The sequence below is a fragment of the Miniopterus schreibersii genome, assembly GCF_964146895.1.
Source record: "Miniopterus schreibersii genome assembly, chromosome: 13".
Classification (NCBI taxonomy): domain Eukaryota; kingdom Metazoa; phylum Chordata; class Mammalia; order Chiroptera; family Miniopteridae; genus Miniopterus; species Miniopterus schreibersii.
The window spans coordinates 60,104,682-60,128,305 of NC_138113.1; the positions used below are offsets into that span (position 1 = coordinate 60,104,682).

The 23,624-nt window shown below is 53.4% G+C and overlaps 1 protein-coding gene across 1 annotated transcript in view; it reads right to left on the minus strand.

Annotated features, from left to right (window-relative positions):
* Positions 1-23,624, minus strand: part of LOC308566297 (protein Daple-like) — a gene marked incomplete at both ends in the record, with an annotated part of 61,520 nt that overhangs the window by 32,381 nt on the left and 5,515 nt on the right. The window contains 10 exon segments of the mRNA XM_081156444.1: positions 1,764-1,942; positions 5,033-5,177; positions 5,819-5,965; positions 13,757-13,915; positions 14,230-14,311; positions 15,036-15,220; positions 15,658-15,798; positions 17,035-17,118; positions 17,919-17,977; positions 22,701-22,770. Coding sequence (XP_081012570.1) covers positions 1,764-1,942; positions 5,033-5,177; positions 5,819-5,965; positions 13,757-13,915; positions 14,230-14,311; positions 15,036-15,220; positions 15,658-15,798; positions 17,035-17,118; positions 17,919-17,977; positions 22,701-22,770 — 1,251 coding nt within the window.

Genomic DNA, 23,624 nt, shown 5'->3' on the forward strand with positions numbered 1-23,624 from the left:
ACCATCCACTCCATGTTAAGGGGGACTAGTCACCTGCCAGGCTCGGGGGAGAAAGCACAGCCAGCCCTGCTGGGTCAGGACAGATGAAGCCAAGTCCCAAGCGGGCCAAGCAGGAAGGGAAGCCCGCAGGATGGAAGGAGGAGCCCTCCACAGAGCAACGGCCACCTTCCCAGGGCTCCTGGCACCTGGCACAGGGCAGCTCTGGTCTGGGAACTGTGGCCTCGCCTTTCTACCAGGGACTCTGAGCCAAGACATGGCTCCTGAGGGCTGTGGCAGGACCATATGGTGTCCTACCAGGGAACTGATGCAGAGAGGAAGCATGGGTGGGACCCGAGACATGGGGGGCTAAGGAGTCGTGCCAGGGTGATGGCACCCACCACCAGCCCTGCTTGTGCAGAGGAGGGACTGAGGGAGGAGAAGCACCAGCAGCATCTCTCGGGCCTGCGGGCGCTGGGCCACAGGTCACATCGCAGGCCTTCTGCAGCAGACCCGGGAGGACCCGCCGAGTCGGAGGTCTCATCTTTCTAATGGAAAATTCTTATTATTTCAGCCAAGGTTGGTCTGCCATTTAGAGACATTTCCTGCGCAGGCCCACGTGAGCCTAAGAACCCCACACTGTCCAGTGGCTTTCCCTGTGCGGGCTGCACTGAGGGACATGGCATGAGGCAGGCTTCCTACTGTCCCACAGAGAAAGGACAAACTATTTGCCAGCTACTGTGCTGCAAGGCACACAATGCCTCAAGGGGACAAGGAGACTGAGTCATGGAACCCTGGATGTCCCACGGGAGGCCTGGGCAAACCACTCCACAGGAGGGGCTGCCCTGAGCCTCACCCAGAGATAAAGTGCCAGCAGAGCTGGACCCAGGTCTCCTGCCTGCAGCCCGTGTCCTTCCTGCTGCCGATGCAGCTTCAGCAAATGACACTGGCGGGACTCATGGGTAGGTTGGGACAGACACCCAGACACCTGAAAGCACCAGTCCCACAAGGTGGTCAGCAAGAGTTCCCTTGCCCTTCCCTCATCCAGAATGTGGTCAAGCTGTGTGCACAGCCCACAGTGCCGCCCTGCCATCCCCGGTGTGGCTGTAGGAACTGATCCCCTGACCCAGAGTGGCCAGCACAGGAGGCCATCCTAGCCTCTCCCAGCCCTCCTTGCTGTGGGAATGGGGTCCTCCTGACTGTAGGACCAGGCCTGTTCCCCAGATGTCCGTGTTGCACTGTACTGCTGGGGAGACCCGGGGGCTGTCCAGAAAAGAAATGCAGTTAAGCCACCTCCCCCCTCATCCCACCGATGGGAAGGAGAGTGAGCACGGACCTTGTTCACCCGCAGCAATGCCCCGAAATGGCCCATCAATGATCCCACACTCAGGTGCGCGTCTCCCATCACTACTCCTGTCCAATGCCCACCGAGGGATCTCGAACAGGGCGCTGCTCTCTTTCCATTAATCGCTTACCATGTGCTGGACCCTTCATCTACACTAACTCACATGACCCTCACACCACCTATTAGGTGGGTCCATAGTCAACCCCATTTCACAGATGAAGGCAACAAGGCACACAAAGGTCCATCTTGTCTGGTCACTTGCTTCAGGGACACATCACGATGCCTCCTGACTCTTCTCAGTGATTAATTGCCCTTGTCCCTCTGCTACCCCTGTGGCTGCCCTGGATTCTGCATTTCTCACAGCTGTGCAGCCTCACCAGCACCTGGGGGCTCCACCTGGCCACCTGCTTGCCCGTGGGTTCCAGACACCACCCATGGTTACCTTCTGGCTGAGCTGCTGGCTCTCCCTCTCCAGCTCCTTGCACTTGAGGCTGCTCTTATGCAGTGCCAGGGACGTGTCTTGCAGCCCCTGGATGGTGCTCTGGAGGCTCTGGCCCTCCTCCAGCTTCAGGATGTGGATGGAGCTGCATTCCTTCAGCTCAAATTCAGACTTCCTGGAGGCTGAAGTTCAAAGTCGTGTCAGAACCCAGATTCCAGGGGCCTCCATTTCCCCTCTCTGCCCCCGGGCTCAAGATAGCCATCAGCCCGAGCCCAAGGCTTGAGGGGTTGGGATGGTCTCCCACAGGTCATCTGGGTACCCTCTCTTTTTCACAGTGTGCTGTTGCGATCCGCACTTGAGGATTCCTCAGACCACTATGGCCCCCTGCTGGCTCAGCTTATATCTCCCAGGGGGGCGACCCAGAGCTGAGGAGGAAAGCAGGTGACAGTGAAGAAGCCAATGCAAAAGTTCAAGGCCATGGAACTGCTGGAACCACTTTTACCAAGTTCTAACCTGACTTTCAAGTCAAGGATTTCAGGGACTAACAGAGATGGCAAACAGATGTCATTTTCTGTGCCAGCTCTGAGTGGTGGGAGTCTGGGTAACTCAGCTGGGGCTGGGGGGGGCACAATAATTGACCATTATGTCCGCCAGGGGTGGTAGAGGCCATGGGGAACATATGCCCAGTACTTGCCATCCCCATATAAGGTCCTTTGGACAGAGATTTCATTTTGTAACTTCACAATTACATTGGAAAAGGAATGACATAGTATATCTAAATTGCTTTAAGAGTCCGAAGCAAGATAAAAACATAAGTTAAAGATAGAAAACTTTACTTTGCTTTTAAACAGCTTAAATGCAGAATAGAAAAGGGAGCACAGATCCAAGGAGTATGGGGGTTCTGGGCCCCTTCCTGCCACACCAGGTGCGTGACTTTAGGTAGGTCCCGGGGCTTTTTCATGAAGAAAAAATGAATGTATATGAAAGCCCTCGAAGGAGGGCTCAGGGTTATTCCCTTGCCTGTCCCTCCAGTGCCACGTGCTCAGCCCTGGGAGCCTATCACACTGTATTGCTAATAGTGCAGCACCTCCACCTGCTGCTGCTTCACCACCCTAGGGGCTGGGAGAACACAGGGGCGGCTTTCACAGCAGGCACATCAAGCTGGAAACAAAATGCATGTGCCCAGCAACTCTGGACCATCACAAGGAAAAAAGTGTCTGCATCCCGCCCTTTATTCTCATCTCCCACCAAGGAGAGCAGTGCAGACCCAAAAAGCCAAAACATGCTAAAAACCCCAGCAGCAGGCAGCTCAGCAGTGCAGCAAATGAGCCGTCATGGTCCTGACTGTATCCCAGCGCTGACCACACACAGACACGCGCCATCAACACAAGGAGACACGTGAAGGGCTTCGTCCTGACAAGGCTACAAATGACGTTAACCGACTAAAACACCTGTAATCTACACACTGCCGTCATGCGGACAGTACCTCTGCAGCATTCACTTTTAAAATAGCATTTTTTAAAACTGTGCTGAAATATATTCATTCAACACAGAACTCACTGTTTTAACCACTTTTAAGCAAGCAGTTCTGGGGCATTAGATACATTCCCACTGTCCTGCAACCGTCACCAATGCCCACCCCAAGCTTTTCCATTGTCTCACCCGAAGCTCTGCACTCATGGAAATGATTGTGAAGGTTCTTCAGGTACAACAATGGAATTCACTGCAAGCCTCATTTCCTCTCCCATAAAAGCCAGTGCCTCAGGCTATTATGATGACAACAGTTTATTGGGAAGACAACCAATGGTTCTTTACTGGGTGCTATGCTCATGAGCACCCCAAGAACCAGGGCAATGGGATATCTTCTACTAAGGCAGGGCGATAAGAGCAGCCTTCTTTGGTTGGTGCCCGTGGGCCAGGCACAGCGTGTGCTTTGCTGTCTCCTCTCAGAGGATATTCACAGCAACCCTGTAAGGCAGCTTCATTGCCCCTATTTTGCAGATAAGAAAACAGGTTTAAAAGGGGTCACCTAGCTAACAAGTGGAGGAGCCAGGACTCTAGGCCAGGCCTTTCTGCCTCAAAAAGTCACCATACCACCCACGCACAAGTACATTCCATTTTGTTCATGAGCTTCCAGTGAAGCAGTAGAAGTGGGAAACACGGAGAATAAATCACTGCCACTGACCTGAGGGGCTCACAAACTACCTTGACCAGTCTGAGTCAGTGAGGCTTTCCAGCCCCACCAGCCACCCTGGTCTCTTACAGAAACACATTGGGTCTGAGATGGTCCCTGCCAGCTGGCACCACCTCTGTGTTCCTCCAAGGGGCAGGGGTCCTCCCGGATGAACTTGAACTCCCAGACCCCGAGGGACTCCCTGTTTTCCTGAGGGACTCCTCGGCCCCAGGACTGCAGCCACATAAACCACAGAAAGAACTAACATCTCACACAGATCAATAGATAGTTCGATGAACTGATTTTAGGTTTGGAACTGATGGGACCCCTGCAAGAGAAGAAATATCCAGCTGCTTTCACCAGCCTTTCCATTATGCTTAGGACTGTTAACCAGAATTGAAAAAGCAGCCCCCTCCCCAAACCAGCCAAGAGCCTTCCTGCTCTGTAAAGTTCTCAAAAAACATTCCTTGCACCCTCAGGTGCATGTTGCTATCTTTGAAACCAGGAACTGGCTATTGTTTGCCAGGCACTGAGGCTTCCTGATGCACTGGCACCCCCCAGCCACCTACCCCTGGCCAACTCAACACCTCCTCTGTCGGGGGTGTTGGGCAGGGCGCAGACACAAGAGGGAGAGAAAGAGGCCTGGGTCCCGTGAGAAGTAGCCACTTAGAAGCCCCTACCCAGGGAGACAGAACAGACAGCATCCATCTTGCCCAATTATGCAAATGAACAGAGGAAATAATGCCCAGGGGACATTTATAGTGAAGATTAGTCACCCCTGGGATGTCTCCTGCCCTCCAGAGCTTTCAGTCACCCATGGGTAGATCTGAGACATTCTCTGCAGTCAGCTTGCTGTAGTCTGTGAGCTGCTGGCACTGTCCATATGGGAACTGAGAAATCTGGCAACACTTTGTATTGCATGCCAGGCCCTTCATGTTCTCCTGGGGAGAGCTGTGAGGAAACGACCCTTGAATAGAGTCCTATGTCCTTGACGTGAGGATGGGCTGACACATAAGACTCAGAGCCAAGGGCTCAGCTCCCTGAATGAGGGAGGCACCACAGCTGGGCTGGCTCCTGGGCACCTGGGGCTGCGGCCTACCCTCCGACAGGGGTGCGTCCTGGGGCAGCTGCTCCAGCGCCCGGCCCAGGTGGGCGGACTCACTCGAGCTCCCCCGCTGAGCAGTCTTGAGGACTGTGATCTCCTCCAGCAGCTCCTCAGTGCGCTTGTTGTGTGCGTCTTGGTCCTAATGCAGGAAGAGGGAAGGCGTGAGGATGCAGCCTGGGGCAGACCCTGGACAGGCCCCAGCCCCTGTGCATCCACCCTCATTCCCCCAGATGAAGGGCCTCCGTGCACCTGCTCACTTCCCAAAACACAGCTGCACAGAAATGACTCCTGCAAGGCCCAGCTGTGAGAGTTACAACCACTAAGAGATGTTGAGCCAGGGACCTGGGTGATGAAGACACCTGAGGTCTCTAACTGAGTGCTGTCTGAACAAAGTAGCTACAGCACAGGCCTTAAAGCAAGTAATGTGATGAAGGCAGCTGTGAAGCCCCTGAGCAGGCCTTGGGCCTAACACACTCGGAAAGGCCATGGGACTAACATACCACAGCTCAGCCCGCATATCACACACCAGCAGAAACCCTTTTTGCGACACCCATGTACATCCATCCTTACAGAAAAGCAGCACAGCGGTCAAGCCCTATCTGGTTGAGGGACCCTAAGTGGTGCCCACTCAAGCCGCTGAGCTTAGGAAGCGTCTCCCACAGTCAGTGGGTCAGCATGTCAGCAGCAGCACCAACCCAGTAGCTGAAAATCAGAGCAGGGCACCACATAACCTGACACTGCCCCAATCTGTGTTACATGGGTCACAACAGCTTGTAATACCAATTCCAGGTCCTGCAGCTTCTGTGTCAGCTTCAAGTTCTTCTCCCCCAGCTGGTAAAGTTCGTCAAGCTGGGCCTCAGCCACAGCCAGCTGCTCCTTCAAGATGGACTTGGTGTCCATCAACGTGAAGTTATCTTGTACCAGCCCCTGGTCAGCAAAAACATACACGAAACCGTCAGATTCAAGCCCCTGCTTCGTGATGACAGCGTCCTTCCAGGCATCTGGACCCAAACCAACAACCTAGGGATACAACTGCCACCACAGGAAAAGTCTGTCTCCACTTTTGAGCCCCTGAACCTTTTCCACGAGGCCAAGCCAATGGACTTTCTCTATGAAAAAATCCACGAATCAAGCTATTTAAATCCAGGAAGGAAACACTTCCTCAGTATCCCCTTTTTGCCAGCCGAGGTGTGAGAGTGCCTGGCATGTGTAACCTCTGTGGTTGGACAAGTGCACCTGCTGACAAGAAGAGGACTTCATTGAACCTGGTTCCTTAACGAAAAACTGGTGGGGCTGAGTTGTTCCCGGGTTTCAGGGCTGAGACATTCACTCCACTGATCTGGGTCCTGGAAAAAAAAGGCTATTCAGACAAGCTTTCGTTCAATACACGGTTCCTATTTGAATATTTTACACACACCCTTGGGAAACCAACAGCTCTCCGCAGTTTCCTGGAAATGAGGAGTCTGTAAGACACAACAAACAAATAAGTACTATGGGCCTACTATGTGTCAGGCACATGCTGGGTGTGGAACATAAAGGCTTGTCTCTTGCAGGCCCCTCACAGGAAGTGTCTGCTGGACTCACTCCTGTCCCAGGTGCCCAGCACATGGGGGAACCATTCAGCTCATTCCTGTGTCTCTGCTCCCTAACCCCGGAGCCCTGCCTTCACCACTCAGGATATTAGGGGGACTAAGTCTCCCCTGAATGCCTTCACAGTCTGCAAACATGCATACACGGGAACCTGTCCCTTTCTCTCAGTGGGCAGTTTTCCGAGGCTTGCCCCACTCACAGGTTCTAAACTGGGAGTGGCAGGTAGCTCCTGCTTACCCACCACCTGTTCATTTTCCCTGCGTGGGCCAGAATCCAGGGTTCCTGGTAGAGGGGAAACCATGCACCTCACCGTCAGTGGACATGGTTCTGATCAGACCCTGGCAGCAGGAAGGGTTTGGTCATTAGGACTCTGGATTCACCAGAGTACCCTCTCTCTGCCTGTCTCCGGCCCTGCACTAGGCGCTCTCTGTCCCTGCCTCATTCACTCTTCACAACAGCCCCGAGAGGGAGGCAGGGACAGTCACTTCCTCCACATGAAGAGGCTGACTTGGGTAAATTAAGGAATAAGCCCCAAGTTACAAAGCCAGCAAGGGATAATGCTGGGGCTTGAACTCAGGCTGCGGAGCTGAAGACCTGTGTACTCTCCACTGCCCTCAGCTGCCTGCAACCCATCTTTAAGGAGCCCACATGGGTAAGAAGCCCCAACTACTCAGCGATGTGAGCTGGAGCACATAGAGGGGCTCCAAGCAGGGAGAAGGCCCAGCTTTCCCTCTTTGACCACTGCTCCCAGCATTCTCACCTTGTGCTCCAGCCAGTCTACTCACCAGTACTCGCACCAACCACCATACTCTCAGGCCCTGACCTCCCATAGCACAGCTTGCCCCTTTATCCTTACAACTAACTCCTACTCAGCCTTCAAAACCCAGCCAGAGTTGCTCCCTCTGAGAAGTGCTTGCAACTCCTCTCTGTCCCACCCACTGAGTCAGATGCTTGGGCTCCCAGAGTGCCCACTATGAGGCAACACTGAGCGGGCCTGTCCGCCACCCCTCCACCCCCCGCCAGCTAGTCCCACAGGGCAGGACTATTCTGTTCTCGTGGGCCTCCCAGAAGCATTCAATGACACTGTCAGCTGAATCACGCCATGAGGGAGAATCAGAGGTGGCAAGTGAGTTGGGCCCTGGAGGATCTGGAGACAGGCAGGGATGGACAAGTGTCCTGAAGCAGAATGCAACATGGAACAAAATGGTTTATAGTTACTATTCAAATATGTCTCAGTTTTCTGGCGGCATCAATCTTCACCATGTATTGGGCAACAGAAACATCTAAACTTGCTTCGCAAACCCCACCACCTCAGAAGTGAGAAACTAGACCCCAAGAAGCGGCCTGAGTCCTAAAGACCTGCAGGAGGGAGGAGCCACACCTAAGCAGCTGCCCACGGCCACTGCCTCCAAGGGCCTGACCCCAGCTGAACCGGATGCTAGGCTTAACCTAGCCCAGCGAACAGCTGAGGGACTACGTTTAGGAAGTCACAGGTCAGGCCTGACAGTTGGATCCTGAGTGGCCCAGAGCTCTGATGGTGACTGGGAGTGATGACTGGGAACGTGGGTTGATGGGCTCTGACTCCTGGGTCTGCCACGTGCATGGTTAGCTGTGGGACCTGAAGCAAGTACAGGTCCCTGGACTGTGGATCCCTCCTTCCCACTATGGACATGAAAAGGGCTGATGTGTGTAGATATGACGCGACAATGCACGTGAAATGCCCCGCGCTCGGTGCCTGAGGCCCAGCAAACAGGCGGGTTGCCCATTACAATCACTTCCTGTCCCTATAAAACACTCACCGAGCAACCATCTACCAAGCAACAGACAGACCCTCGTTTTCCAGGGGGAGATCAAAGAAACAACTCTCTCCTCACCACGCCCTAGGCCGTGGCACCCAGGGATGTCCAAGGTGTCCACGACAACCGAAAGCCAACCCAGAGGTGTCCTCAGGGGACGGAGATCGCCCCTCACTAAGCTCCACCTGCTCACCGGGTTTGCTGCCATCCATTAAACTTCATAGAAGACTGGCCTGTTTATAGCTTCACCTGTGAGCAGCGTGGTGGACTGAACCATAAACCAAAAAGCAGTCCCATCCTGCTCTCACTTCTTAGTGTACCTAATTTTACCTAAATGCCTTAGAAGTGATCAAGAGACAGAGAAACTTAAAGTCCCAAGCGGAACACAAGATCAAGGTGTGTGAACGAGGCTGTGGCCGCCCCTACCCTCGACGAGTACCCTCATTTCTCCTCTCGCTGCACCACCTTTGCCTCCACGACCCCACCCATGTTTGCCTTACTCAGCAAGGCCAAGGTCCTGGAGGCAGTCAGATGGGCTTCACTGCCAGGGCCACATCCTTACCAACTGATGTTGAGCAAATTATTAATCCTCAGCTTTCTCATCTGAAAAGGAGAGGTACAGTGGCTGCTGAACCTCATAGAGCCACCAGGAGGCTTCAATGTGATGATGCAGTTAGAGCTTCACACGGTCCCCGCATGTGGAAGCAGCTCCATAAGCTGCTATCACTGCTCATTTTCAAGGCCTCACTGAGCGCCCACTGTGGGCCAGACCGTGCGTCTGTGAAGGACCGGGGCGTAAATCCTTCTGGCTTTTCAGGTCGTGAGTCTTTTACAACTACTCAACCCTACAGGTGTAGCAAAAGCGGCCAGGCAATATGTGAACAAATGGGCATGGCTGGGTTCCAATAGGCCTTTATCATAAGATCTGGCGCTGGCCGGGTTTCACCCCTGGACTGAGTGTGCAGCTCGGCCATCCCTGAGCTAGACACATGCTGGCACTGAGACTCAAACTCAAGGCCAGGAATACACTCTCTTCAGGGAGCTCATGGTGTGGGTAGGGACAGGCAGGAAGATACATCATGACGACGCCACGTGGTGACCATGCTCAGAGGTAAGGGGTGAACAGGAAGCGTGAAGCAGGAGGCTGGGGGATGCAGCCTGCAGAGTTTGGCCCACACGCCCGAGCTGGCCTTGCACTGGGGGAGGTGGGGTGGGCTGAGGAGGCCTCAGTGGGCACCAGGGCACCTGGCGGGAACTCACTGTAGCTGGAGCAGAGTACCACTGGGGACCGGAGGAGGGTGAGTGCCAGACAAGGGCAGAGTGTGGAGTTTACCTAAGAGCACTGGAGAGATGCCTGAGGAGCTTAGCAAGGCTGCTCCGGTGTGAACAAGAGGAGACGGAGGCATCGTGGCCAGTCCGGGTATTTGTGGGGCCCCTGCACTAGCGATACTAAGGCTCCCGGGCAGGCACTGGGCCAATCTGGGCAGAGGACCCCTGAGTCCAGCGGCGCAGCCACACTCACTCTCCCAACACCTGCCTCGGGCCAGGGGCATGCTGGGAGATGGGGAGGTGGGCTCTGCAGGTGGGGAGCACCTGGACCCATGGGGTGGCACAGGGAGAAAGAACCAAGGTTCACAGGCTCCGGATTAAGTTCCTGGGTGGGTGGGTGGTGACTGCAGCTTAGCAACAGCTCGGCAGGTTTGGGGGAGGGTGACCGTCCATTTCAACAGCTGACCTTGGGCGGAGGGGTCCAGGCCACACAGAGGTGGGTAAGGGAGGCTGGAAGCGCTCACTGGACGTGAGCCCTGATCCTCAAGCCTGGCTGTGATTGAATGGCGGGGGGGTGCGGAAAGCAAGGGAGGGCGGGGAAATGCAGGAAGCAGTGGTATCCGGTCCTCCCAACAGGGTCGGAGGGGGACTGATTTAGCTGGGGAGGGACTGGGCAGAATGGGGACGGTTTTGTTTTGTTTCAATTAAGGGTGGGGATGCCTTGGAAATCTTAAGGATGGGATTGAAATCAACAAATATATCTTGAGCACCTTCTATTGAAGATGACAGAGAAGGGTTTAGCTGTTGGAAGCCCAGGGTGCAGTGCGTGACTATGCCTTGGCCGGAGGGTGAGTGGAGCTGGGACCCCATCTCCTAGGGCTAGATGGGCAGGAACACCAAGCCTACAGAACATCTTCCCTCCCAAACCTGGGCTGTGGGGAGCCGCTGTGGCCCCAGGCACGGAGGTGCTGCCTGGGTGAGCTGCAGATGTGCTCTCCTGCTCCCTGACCCAGACCTTGAGGCACCAAGGCGATACTAATTTAGCTTGCGGCCATAAATTCTAGAAAGGCTTATGAGGAAGCTGGCCCCGGCCTGAAGGGTTAAGGGACAGTCAAGCCACATACCAAGCCAAGGACTCAATCCTCCCCAAAAAGTTCCCATTAGAAGCAGAGACAAAGGTAGTTACCAAGGTCTGAGCTCCTGCAGGAGGCAGGATGTTTACTCTGAAAGAACATTCATATGTCCTTAAAGGAATTACTCTGTATTGGGCAAGGGGAAGGAATGTGGGGCGGGGTGCTATTCAGCAAAAACAACAGCGCGGGTGTAAATTGAGCTTGGAAAATAAACTCGGGGCTGCAGCAGTCATGAGCTGCAGTCCTCCCGATCCCATCGTTTTTGTGTCTGTCTTTTCTCCATCCTCACCCCTTCCTCAGGACCGTTCGACTCTGCTGGTGGGCTCCGGCACTGGGCACTGGGGGGATTTCTTAAGAGTGTGTGAACATGCCCTGGCCGGTGTGGTTCAGTGTTCCAGCTTCGGTCTGTGCACCAGAGGGTCTTGGGTTCAATTCCCAGTCAAAAACACATACCTGGGTTGCAGGTTCAATCCCCAGTTGGGGCACATGTGGGAGGCAGCCAATTGATGTGTCTCTCTCACATTGATGTTTCTCTCTCCTTCCCACCCCACCCCCTTCCACTCTCTCTCAAAATCAATGGAAAAAATATTCTCACTGCTCAGGTGTGGATTGACAACAACAAAAAAGAGTGTGTGACCCCTGTACCCCGGGCCCCATCATTAACCCAGCTCCTAGTTGCCTTGCCAACAACCCGCCCAGCCCCTCCCTGCACGGATCGAATCCAGGGGCCCGCCTCTGTGGACAGGGATTTGCCAGGATAAACTCACTAGAAATGACACCTAAGCTCCCACCTAAGCCACACGATACCAGGTGCGAGGTGCTCAGAGACACCTAGACCACCACTCCTTTCATAGATGGGGACAAGGCTTGCCCAACACCCAGCAAGTGGGGTGACAGCTGGGACTGTGCCCGGCTAAGTCACCGCCTCTGGAAGCAAGCACTCCCCAGGAAACTGTAACTGTTCCAGGGGGGCTGACACAGGGCCCCCTGGCCCTCACCCTGCTCAGGATGCACCTGGCACCTGCATGTCTGCTCTTTGCTCTCAGGAATTTCAGCCAATGACAAAACATGGGATGAGAGGACCCTCCCAGGCGATCTCTCTCTGCCTGTGCCCTCCAGCTTGTGCCCTGGCAGCAGAGGTGGGACAGCTGTTTGCAGAGGGAAGTCAAGGGACCGTGCTGTGCACCCCACTTCCCACTGCGCCTAGGGTTCCCCAGGCTGGGTCGCTCGCTGCTCTAGTTGTTTTAAACTTATGTAAACCAGACTAGGAGCCACACAGAAGCTGCCTGAAGGATACAAACAAAACAAGGAAATCTGAGCTCCTTATTTTTCTGACCAAAATTAACCTTGACTTGGCCCTGAACCCCGAGTCCTTTTCCTCCCACGTGGTATGGACACCCTCTCCCTTTCATGTGTTTCTCAGTGGCAACCCTGGCCAGGCTCTTGAGCAGGTCCCCGGGCCATCTGTGGCTCCCCCGGGACCTGGAGGAGGGCCCCTGCGTGGTGGGTGTCCCCAGACATGAGCCAGCGTGACTGACAATCGTGCTCGCTCTCTGCTCTGCTGCCCGTCACAGGGACACTGTCACCATTCCCAAGGAGACAAAACCTCACAGCTTTTCCCTTTCCTGCTCTCTAGGCTGCAAGGCTCTTCATTGCTGAGAGAGGGGTTTTTACTTGACTTGTGTGGTGACCACCAGGCGCCTTGTGTGCGCCGGGCCCCAGCCACGCAGTTGGAGACCCTGTCCCTGCCCTCAGGGCCTCGAGGTTCACACAGGACATCGGGCCAAGCAGGGGTGCAGGGAGGGCTGCTGACATCTGCAGGGCTGTGGGGAGCTTGTGCATGGCTCACTACGACTCTCCCACCTGTGGCATTTCCAGGACATGATGTGGGCCATGTCCCAGAACTTGTCTGTGCTGAGATCTGTGCTCTTGCCACCAGCAGGGCCAGGGGACCATTTCCAGGACAAAGCCGAGAGCTGGCCTCCCACTCCCACTCTGCTCGGGCAAGGCGGATTTGGCACAGCACCCAGGGTGCCTTCTCCACAGGGGAAGGGCAAATGTGTCACTCACATTCCTGGGAGACCAGACACACTCTGAGTAGGTGGGAGAAACAAGCCCGGACCACAGCCATCCCCAACCCACTGTCACCTGGCCCAGGGACCCCAAGGCCTATGCGCAGCCGGAGAGTATGTTGAGGTCTCAGCCTGCAGCCGCCGGGCAGGGAGGACAGCCTGTGCTCCCCGGACCTGTGTTCAGGCCCCTCCAAAGCTCCCTGGCTGGCAATGGTGATGATTTCTTCCGATCCAACAGGCCCACTCAGTGAGCTGGCACCCTGACTTACCCAGCTCACTCACACTGCCTCTACACCCTGGGATCTGAAAAGGGAGCAAAACTCCCAAATCTTTGGAAACCAGGGTCTGGAACCAGCTGCTGACATGATGCAGTTGGGGTGAGTGGTCAAAGTGTCAAGTAACCTAGCCCGGGTCTCCGTCTCTGTCCCCCCTCAGCCGTGAAACCCTCCTCTGAAGGGACCCAGACCTTGCTGTCAGAGTAGGCTAACCACTGAGAGCTTCAAATGGGACTTGCCGAACACTAGGTATTTCACTGTAAGAGCCTCATGAAGTAGTACAATTATCTGTCTTTTATAGATGAGGAAACAGTCCTGCCAAGGTTTAGTCACAGAAATTGCAAGAAGTCTTAGAAAAATACTTTGTGAATAGACAGGTCGTCCCTGGGACATGAAGCAGGAGGAGGAAAATTCTAAAAGAACCAGGGTCCTTTGACCATGCTCCCGACCCCGTTCCTCCCACTAATAGGGGGAGGCCCTCGGGGGTCCCACAGACAGGCTGAGTGCAGGGAAGGGTCAGCTGGAGAGGCGCTGCCTCCCCTTCCCTGGTCCATGACAGGGATCCCAGGTGGCTGGGGCTCACCTCCATGCGAGCCTTGTACAAGTCCTTATCTTTCAGCTTCCCCTTGAGGTGTGCAAGCTGTGTCTCTCGCCTCCCCACGAGGCGCCTCCTCTTCCTCGGGGAATTCAGCTCACCCAGGTGGGCACCAGCAGACTGGGCGCTGGTGGCAAGCTGGAAGTTCTGGAAGGTGGGCAAAGGCAAGGGTCCTCACTCAGGGTAACGCTGGGGAGGGAAAGGGCTAAGTCCCTGCAATCCCAAGAGAAGCCAGTTCCTGGTGGCCAAGGAGCTCCAGCTGCAGGCCGCTGCATGGGGGCCCCCATGCTGTCACTAAAACACATCACCCCCACAGCAGCTCTCAGGACACCTGGCTCTCAGGCAGGGTTGCATTGAGCAGGAAGGAAACAGGTCCCGAGGTTACACTCCTGGACCTTGGGCCACGGTCACTGGGGTGTCCTAGCCCCCACCCTCTCTACACACGACAGGCTCCCACTCACCTCCTGCCTGACGTGCTGCAGCTCCAGCACCAGCTGACCCACCTCATGCCTGGTGGCCACCAGCTGCTCTGTTTTCTGCTCCCTGAGGGCAATTCAGAGGACGCTTGGTGAGGGCTTCCTCAGAAGCACCCACAAAGCCCACCATCTTGAGAGACCAGAGGGGGAAGGAAAGGGGACCTTGCTAGTGGGGGTGAGGAGAGAGTTTGCACGTGGGGCTCAAAAAAGCTCCCGACTCAAATGTCACTTTTAGGTTTTCAATGCCTGCTCTCGGGCTACACACATCAGACACTGAGTTTTCCTCTGAGGGTGCAGGACAGGTCAGGAGCCCCCAGAAGCCACTGTGCCCCTCCACCACCAGGCAGGCAGTGAGGCCTACTGACAGGGAGGTAATGGCTGGCAGCCCCCAAGACGACGGGCCAGGTGACATCACTAGCTGCAAGAAAGGGGAACAGACTCACCAGAAGGGGCAAGACACTTCCCCCTCCAGCCAAGGACACACATACCAGTGTGTGGCCACTGGAGCCCCACACAGGGCCTGAGGGCAAACAGCAGGCTGCCTCTCTAAGCCTGTAATATCTGGACTGGCAGGAGCCCAAAGCCCCCGAAGAACCCCTCCTGTGCTGCACCAGGTGGGAGCGAAATTTTCCCTGGTCAAACGGACTGAGCTCGGAGCAGGACCCAGCGACTCTGGGCTCAATACAGAGCTCTCCTGTCCACTGCACTGCATGGCAGTGACCCACATGTGCTAGAAACGTGCTGGTGACACACACAGAAGAGCAGACAGGCTGGGACATTGGAGGACTCACAGTTTCTGGCTGACGTGGCAAACCCTGGCCTTGGTGTCAGCCAGTTCCAGGGCCAGGTGGTGCCCATGCTCGCTGGACAGGACACTGGTTGGGCCAGGTGCGGACTCAGCACTGGAGGCCTGGAGGGGGCAGGGCAGCTGCTGTGCCCGGAGGTGGTCCCGCTCCCGGGTCAGGTCCACGATTATCTGCAGCAGGGCAGAGAGGGCGTCTCAGTGCGTGCTCCTGTGCCCGGCACAGTGCCCGCTCTAGAACTTGGTGAAAAATGACCAAAAGAGAGTGAAAGAGAAGATGGCAGCCAACACCCGACACTGCAAAACCAAGAGGGAGACATGAGAACAATGATGTAATTTTTTAAAAAGCGATGACATATTTAGTGAGACAGAAAGAGGCGTGAATGGAGCACGACTCCAAGTTCAACTTCTACCCTGATGCAGGTGATTCGGAGGTAACTGTGCATTTCAGGGAGAGTGCCCACGTCCTGTCCCTGTGGAACCTCGGTCAGGGGTCGGGGTGGTGTGCGGGATTGAGAGGGAGAGTGAGGGTGAGGAGAGTGGCCCATAACTAGGACCCCAGGCCCCTCCCCACCTGTCCCACCAGGCTGCTGGGCCCCCTGCAAACACACCTCCCTGTATTCGTCTCGCTCATCTACGAGCCTCTTCACGTGAGACAGCATGTTCTTCAAGGAGGCCTCCAGCTCCTCCCGGGACACGTCTGGAACCTCCAACATCTTCAGGTCCAGCACGTTCTTCTGGTGTTGGGTCACCTGAGGGCACACATGGGACGGTGCTGCAGCGGCTGGGCAGGGAGCAGCTGCGAGGGCCCAAGAGCACCTACCTCCCAAGGGCAGCCCTGAATTTCATCATCCCTCAGGACTCTTTGGACAGCATTGCAACCCCCTTTTATTACAAATATCCTGCTGGCTGAGCAGAAAAGACAATGAGTGGCAGACCTAGTCCCCAGGTACATACATTTTCAAAACATGTGGACACACCAGGGAAATCAAAAGGCAGAATGGTTCTTAGGCTGACAGGTGGCCACTTGCCCACATGAATGGCTAAGCGTATTTACCGCAGTGCTGACTTTCCCCTAGACTACAGCAAGCTGCATCCATCTGCTGCTCCAGTGCTGACTCAGAACCCAGCACCCAGCACCCATGGTGCCTGGCGGCTGGGGACCCATCAGCCCAGCCTGTCCCCGGCACCGGCACAGGGAGCTGTGTTCAGCTGCCCCTGCCAGTCACACACCTGCTCCTATGTGCTCCTGCTCCGGTCTTTTTCACGCCTTTATCTCACCTGTCCGATCAGACTGAAGGCTGAACCTCATCTCCTAAGATACTTAAAACATACAAGGCTGCTTCTGGAAGGGAGGGTGTGGGAGTGTCAGGGAAACCCATTTTCAGGCAGGGGCTTGCCCCACAGGCCCAGTTTCCAGGGAAACCACTTCTCTGATGTTACCACCTCCGCCAAGGTCAATGCAGAGGGGCCGTCCTCAGTGCAGAGCCCTTTTCACCCCACCCCAGGAGAAGAGTGTATGGTGACAGCCCTTCTGGGACCTGGTGGTTCCTAACCTCCCAGGTGGTGGCAGCCTGTTTCTCTGCCATGTCACTGACACAGAGCATCTTTCTCCATGAAGATCAACCATCCGAAGCAGGGTGACATTTGCCAGAATATATTTTGAGGGACTGTACATCAAATTCGAAGCCCCAAACCACTTGACAGTACTTAAAAGTAGTCTGATTCCATATTAGGCAAGAAGAGGAGGCAGAAGACTTGAGTGAGGAGGTTTTAAAGAATATTTTAATCTTTGCCCCCATTTTATTTTAGCATGCTGATGACTAACCTTCCCAACAGGATGGACATTTCTGTGGTGTCTTTTCCCTAGTAAAATCACGAATGGGTGACATAGTCTTTAAACTCTTCCCTGGTGGAGAGAGCCTACCCCCTGTCTTCATGGGAGTGGGGTCCACAGCTGAGCCCCATGACGCCAGCGACACACCTACCTCCTGAATATGGGCCATGATTCCGGCCTGGGTAGCACTGTCCAGCTCCTGGATCCGGTTTATATACTCCTCTCTCCTCTCACACTGTGGAGGGTAACCCGTGTCAATGGGAGCATTTTGCCAGTGAGGCAACCTGGGCCCAGCCCACCACACAGTTTCCAGACCAACTGCCTGCCCAGCCCCTGGCTTCCTCCTTTAGATTCCTCCAAGAATGTGTCCTCCCTACCGCCCCTGAGACTGGGGTTTCTCTAGAAGTTGCTCTGAACGCCTACATCCGAATCACCTGGGTTGTTTATTAAAAAAAAAACATCAGGTAGAAGACACAGGGTGAAACACTAAAATATGCACGTGAAACGAGCTCTCCAAGAGATTCTTAAACTGGTAAAGATCAAGAACACTGGGTTTAAGCCTGGGAGCGGCAACCTTCTATTTCAAAGTGCTGGGTGGTAAAAGTATCTTGGAGTCTGGGGGTCATTTGGTGTCAGCTCTACCATTGTGGTGCAAGAGCAGCCAGAGGTAACACATGAAGAAAACAGTGGGACTCTGTTCCCGGGAAAGTTTATTTTCAAAAACAGGGTGGGTCAGATTCGGGCCCCCAGGCTGTGTGTAGATTCTGACCTTTGCTCTAGGTGTCTCTATACTGGGGAGAATTTGCTAATGGCACCCTGGGCTGAGGAACCCCCACCTGCTTGTTGCCAAAAGTGCCCTGGTACTAGCATTGACTGCCACCTATTGAGTGGTCCCTTCTCTGAGGAAGCCAGGAATGTGTCGTGTTGGGCTGAAGGGAGCTTCATTCCTACCTCACTAAGGGGGAGCTTTGTCCCCACAAACCCAAATACGAGGTTGCTGAAGGCAGGCCCCCTCCACCCCTGCCCAAGCCCTACCTGGACAGCAGAGCCCAGCACCAACACCAACAAGTTCTTGACTTCCTCCATGCTTCTGCCTAAATCCAAAGAGCAACATATTTTATTAGGCTTGTCTGTTCATAAAATCTCACTGGTGAGACACCAGTCTGCTGGGGAGCGGGGGGCGGGGGACCAGATAAACTTAAAAAAATCATTTCTCTACCCATGATTTCGACTTGGGTGTACACATTCCGTCTGTTTTCCATGTATTGGTTTGTATATTATTTAAACCAGATGAGAACTCTGTACATAGCTATCTGTGGTCCTTTTCCACTCAAATCTGTCATCAATATTGTCCCAGGATAACCCATGAACTTCAGCATCAGCATCTCTTTTTAGTGAGTGTGGGAAGCAGCGCCCAGTGGCAGAGGCCTCTCTGCAGGGAACACTGAGCCGACTGTAGAACCAGGCTGCGCACAACTCTGCCTTTCATGGTGTCCACTTCAAACAGACCATCCCCAGGCCTGTCATCCTGCTCCGGCCTCCCCACTCTGACATCTACCCTGCCACGGCCTCCTTCTGCTTCTCCGTTTCTGTGTTTGGCTGGAATGTTTCAAAGAAAACCCCAGACAACATACAGACATCACTTTTGATGGCCTCACACTTATTTTGTACAAAGGCCACAGACTTACTCAACCAATCCCCTTCCAGAGGCTCAATTTTTCAATGTTTTCATCTAAATGATGCTAAACACGTTAGCGGCTAGCTAATTTTTAAGAAGAGGGAAGAAAATTAGTTTTAAAAATATATTTTAAAGCGAGAGGGAGGGAGAGAGAGAAAAGACGAGCATGGATGTGAGAGCAGAACATCAATCGGCTGCCTCCTGTACGCCCCCTGCTGGAGATAGAGCTGGAAAGCCGGGCATGTGCCCTGACCAGGAATCGACACAGCAACTTTTGGGGGCATGAGATGACACCCATCCAACTGAGCCACACTGGCCAGAGCTTAAAGGTAAGTTTTTAATGCAGATTCTTATTTACTTCTTTAGGAGAAACTCACCCTTTGACCTCCTACTGCCAAATTGCCCCACAGAAACGCTTTACCCTTTTACTGTCTCACAAGCAACAAGCTTATGATAAGTCCCATTTGCCCGGACCCAGACCAACACTGTCTTGCCGCCCCTTCTCAGCTCTGCCAAGCAGATAGCCCAAACATGTCCTCTGTCATCATTTTACACTGTCTATCTGATTATGCATCTTCGTGTGCTTATGAGAACCAAACACTTGATAAACAGAGTCAGATGCTGGGGCTCTAGACTTGGCTTGGTTAGCAGGAGCAGTGTGACCCCAGGAAGCTGTACTCTGGCCCCCATCCTCAGTTTCCACATCTCTGAAATGGAGACAGCTAGCTTGGGTGATGTGCAGAGGGGGTTGGGGGTTAAAAAAAAAAAAAAAGTATAGTTTTCTAACTTTCTAATCATATCCTGCTCTATTTGGGGGAGAAGGAAAGTGCCAGAAATGGCATTCTTCTTGAAAGACTTACCCACACCCACTCACACTGTTCTAAAATGGCCCAAAGTATTACCACGGACCCCGGGATGAAAAACACAAACTCGTGCCCCGAGGATTAGTGCTGTGGGTCATTTTGGGTCCCTGGGTGTAAGGTGTGGATGGAGTGACAGGCGGCCTCATCCCAATACCTCCCAAATGAGACATCGCTAAGAACAACCTTCCTGAGATGGAGACACTATGGCTGAGTCTCAGAACTGAGGACTGGGTATTCACTGACCTAAACTGCACCCTCCTTGCTGTCTCCCAGCCTGGGGAGGGCGGGAGGAGCGGGAACCGGACCACAGGGTCCCTATGGACCATCCAGGTTCCACTCTAGCATATTAGGGATATGCTGGATACGGGTGGGTGCTGCAGATCCATCCCTGCTGGTCAAACCCTCACCTTAATAAGTGTAGAACCTCCTCAGTGTTAGGAATGGAAAAGCCTCAAAGACGCCTATGAATTCTTTCCCCTTGAGGCTTTCATTGGGCCTCGTAGGCTTCAATCCATAGTCGTTAATAAATATAATCACCACACTGACTCACTTCCCTATTGGTGCTGAGCTGATGATCAGTCACAATTTCAGTTTTGATAAAAAGAAAATGCACACATGAGTGTTAAAAGCCTCCAACCAGCCTCACCAACATCTTTCCCAGCTACAGTGCTAGTGCCCAGCCCATATGCCCATGTGATGGTCCCTCCTGCACTATCAGTCCCCTCCCCTAAGCCCTTGGTGGATATTAGAGGTACAGTCCCCTCCAGCCATCACCAGCTCCTCTCCCACAGTGATTCACCTTTCCCAGGCCAGGAACTTGGCGCTGTAACCAGCAGAGCTGATATAAGGGAGAAAGTGTTTGGAGGGCGTGGATCAGCCAAAAAAGAAGGGAGAGTTCACACAGAAAATCTTTATGTATTCTGTCCAGAGCAGAAGGCGCGAAGCATCTATTATACCATACTTTAGAATAACTTAAACAGCCCTGACGACCCATTTTCCCAGCCACAACTGATGGAAACAGTATTAAAAGTGAAAACAAGTGTTCGGTAGGCCCACTGCTAGTAGCAAGAGTGTAAGCAAGGAGACTAGAAAACCTGTACATACAGACACACACACAGATACACAGACACACAGACGCACACACACAGGCATACACGCAGTTACACACACACACAGACACAGGAACACAGACACACAGACACACAGACACACACATAGACACAAGCTCAAAATTACAGTCTGAGGCTGCTCAATGAAAGAGCAAAGGGCTCTGCTCCCTTAGCACCTGAGTCACATGCAGTGACAACCATGAGCCATGCATTCATTCCTTCAATCATTTAGTTCATTCGTTCACTCACACCCATTAGGCATCAAGAGAAGCTAAATCCCACCCAGAGCACTGTTAGAAAAGCACGGAATTCCTGTTTGCTGAGTTTTGTTAGCAGAGGGGGAAACGGCTTAAAGGTAGAGAATTAATTTTAGAAAAATCTTCATGGACAAAAATTATTCAAAATAAGCTTTTGGGCCATAAGCAGGGCACTAGGAGATTCCGCTCTGCCTCCTCCGGGTGGGGCAGCCCTGTGCTTGTTCTCACCAGGCTGCGTGAGTAAAAACATGCGCTTATCACAAACACATCCTGTGATTTTTATCCCTACAGGTTCCTATGAAACTTATAAAAAGAGAGAGAAAAGCTGAAGTTCCCTCTTTTCTCATGGGAGGCCGATGCCCAATTTCTCTCCAGGATTTTAGGAGTAAGAAAAACTGCTATTTTCATAAATCTACCAGACTGTGGGTTTTGAATAGTTTCAAACATACAAGAGACTGTCTACTGGGTTCCTGCCAGCGATATTGGCTCAGTGACACAGTTAAGCAGACAAAGAAAAGAAACAAACCTACTGATAACTCCCTTTCCAAGCACCCATGTGGTCTGGGTGCTGGGAGCTTTGTCATAATCAACACAGTCCTCTCAGCTCAGACCAAGGAAATCAACAATTAAAAAAAGCTGCAACCCAGCCGGCGTGGCTCAGTGGTGGAGCATCGACCTATGATCCAGATTGCAGTTCGATTCCCGGTCAGGGCACATGCCCAGGGGCGTGCAGGAGGCAGCTGATTAATGATTCTCTCATCATGATGTTTTTCTCTCTCTCCTTCTCCCTTCCTCTCTGAAACCAATGAAGATATATTTAAAAAAAAAAAAAAGGTGAAAAATGCTAAGGGAAACTGGAAGGAGGACATCTAGTCTGCAGTAAGAATCAGGCAGGGTTTCTTAAAGGAATGACCTCTGAGCTGAGACCCAAAGGATGAGGAGAGATCTAGGATGCAGGCGAGCGAGAGCATCCCAGGCACAGGAAACAGTATGTGCAAAGGCCCAGAGGTAAGAGAACGTGGTGTTTGTCCAGGAGCCGTGGTGCAGGCAGATGCTCACAATGCGGCAGGGAGGAGATCTGCCGCCCTTTTCAACTCACCAGGGAGCTACCTGACAGGTACAAACTAAGCTCCGACTTTCTAGAAGATGTCCAGGAGCACATTTCATTCAGTCTTTCAAGGTCACAGTGAGTGTGCGAGGCTACAACTTGGAACCCTTGCCCTCTCAGGCCTCAGGGCGCAGTGGGACATGACAGGATTCCTGGTGAGACCTACCACAGACTGAAAGAGCATCACAGGGCCCGTGGAAGGGAGATGTGAGCTCCCTCAACAGATTCATGTTTTTTTGGTAATCCTCACCCGAGGATATTTTTCCCATTGCTTTTTCAGAGAGAGTGGAAGGAAGGGAGGGGGGACAGAGAGAGAAACATCGATGTGAGAGTCACATTGGCTGGTTGCCTCCCACATCCACCTCAACTGGGGGTAGGAGACAAACCCACAACCGAGGCAGGTGCCCTTACTTGGGAATTGAACTCGTGACCCTTCGGTGTGAGGACTGACACTCCAATCACTGAGCCACACTGGCAGGGCCCTCAACAGAGTCTTACTTTCTTACCAAAGGGCACCCATCCCATGACGGTGACATGGATTCCGCATATACTAAGGAGGAGAGACCCTGGAGAGCCCACCGCAGCAATGGCCTTGCATGCCTCTGCACTTGGACTTGGTCTTAAGGAAGAAGTGTGCTCTTGGCTTCATGCCTCAGAGTAACAAACCCACCCTTTAAAATTGCATCGAAATGATGCCGTGTTTTCACTGTGCTGGCTCCAAGCTGGCAGCTGGAGCTCCGTGTCCAACAGCTGCCCAGAGCCAATGGCACTGCCAAGCACCCCGGAGGCAGCGTTCACTCACCAGACAGCGGGTCCTCGCCGATCACCACGACATCGGGCAATCTCATGAGGATCACCTGCCTGAGAACATCCTACAGAAACAAAGAGGAAAAGGTACCAATGAGAACAGGAAACAAAAAGAAAGGACTAAGATGACCGGATGAGCGTGTAGCCACTACACGGCGACTTTAACACACCATAGAAGAGTAAGGTCTACTTAGGATAGAAACAGATGTGAAACGTCAAAGCTAATTCACGTCTGCCTCGATCGTAACCAGGTAAGCCTCATGTCTGCTTCGGCACAGAGACCTTGGGGAGAGAAGACACTTTACACGTCAGGGTGGCAGGGGCAGGGGTGAGCATCTGTTTAAAAGATGTCTTTATTTTTATGGTTTGGTTTGCTTGTGCAACTGAAAATATGGAGTGAAAATGAGAGAGATGCTGCTGGGTCTCCATAGCCTGATGACCCAGGATGCTGGCGCCCAGCAGGTCTCTGGTACACGCTATAGATGCGGATACTTCCATCCTGTACAGCAGCGACTTCCCTTGGACAGGGATAGGTCACAGCTAATCTGCACCCGTCAGAGGGGTGGCGGGGGAAACGAGCTGCCTTCTGGCCCTCACACCAAGGGCCTTTGACAGCGAGGCCAGGCACCAGCCGTCAGCCATGCCCATGCCTGGGCGTCTCTGACAAGCCCTCCTTGGAGTGTGCGGGCTCGCACCCAGACCCACCACTGCGTTCCCAGAGCGCCTCCAGGGCAGGTTGTCTTCGCTGTCCTGATGGGCCTTGGTTTTTACAAAGCAGAAGATAAAAATCTAATTTTACAGGAGACAAGTAAGGGGGGAAGTTCCAGAGTATTCTTGGCCTTACGAAAGTGGTCACTATAGAAATTCTTGACCAAAAAAGCTCTTCTTAAGCCATTTAACAAGGTTTCCCTATTGCATA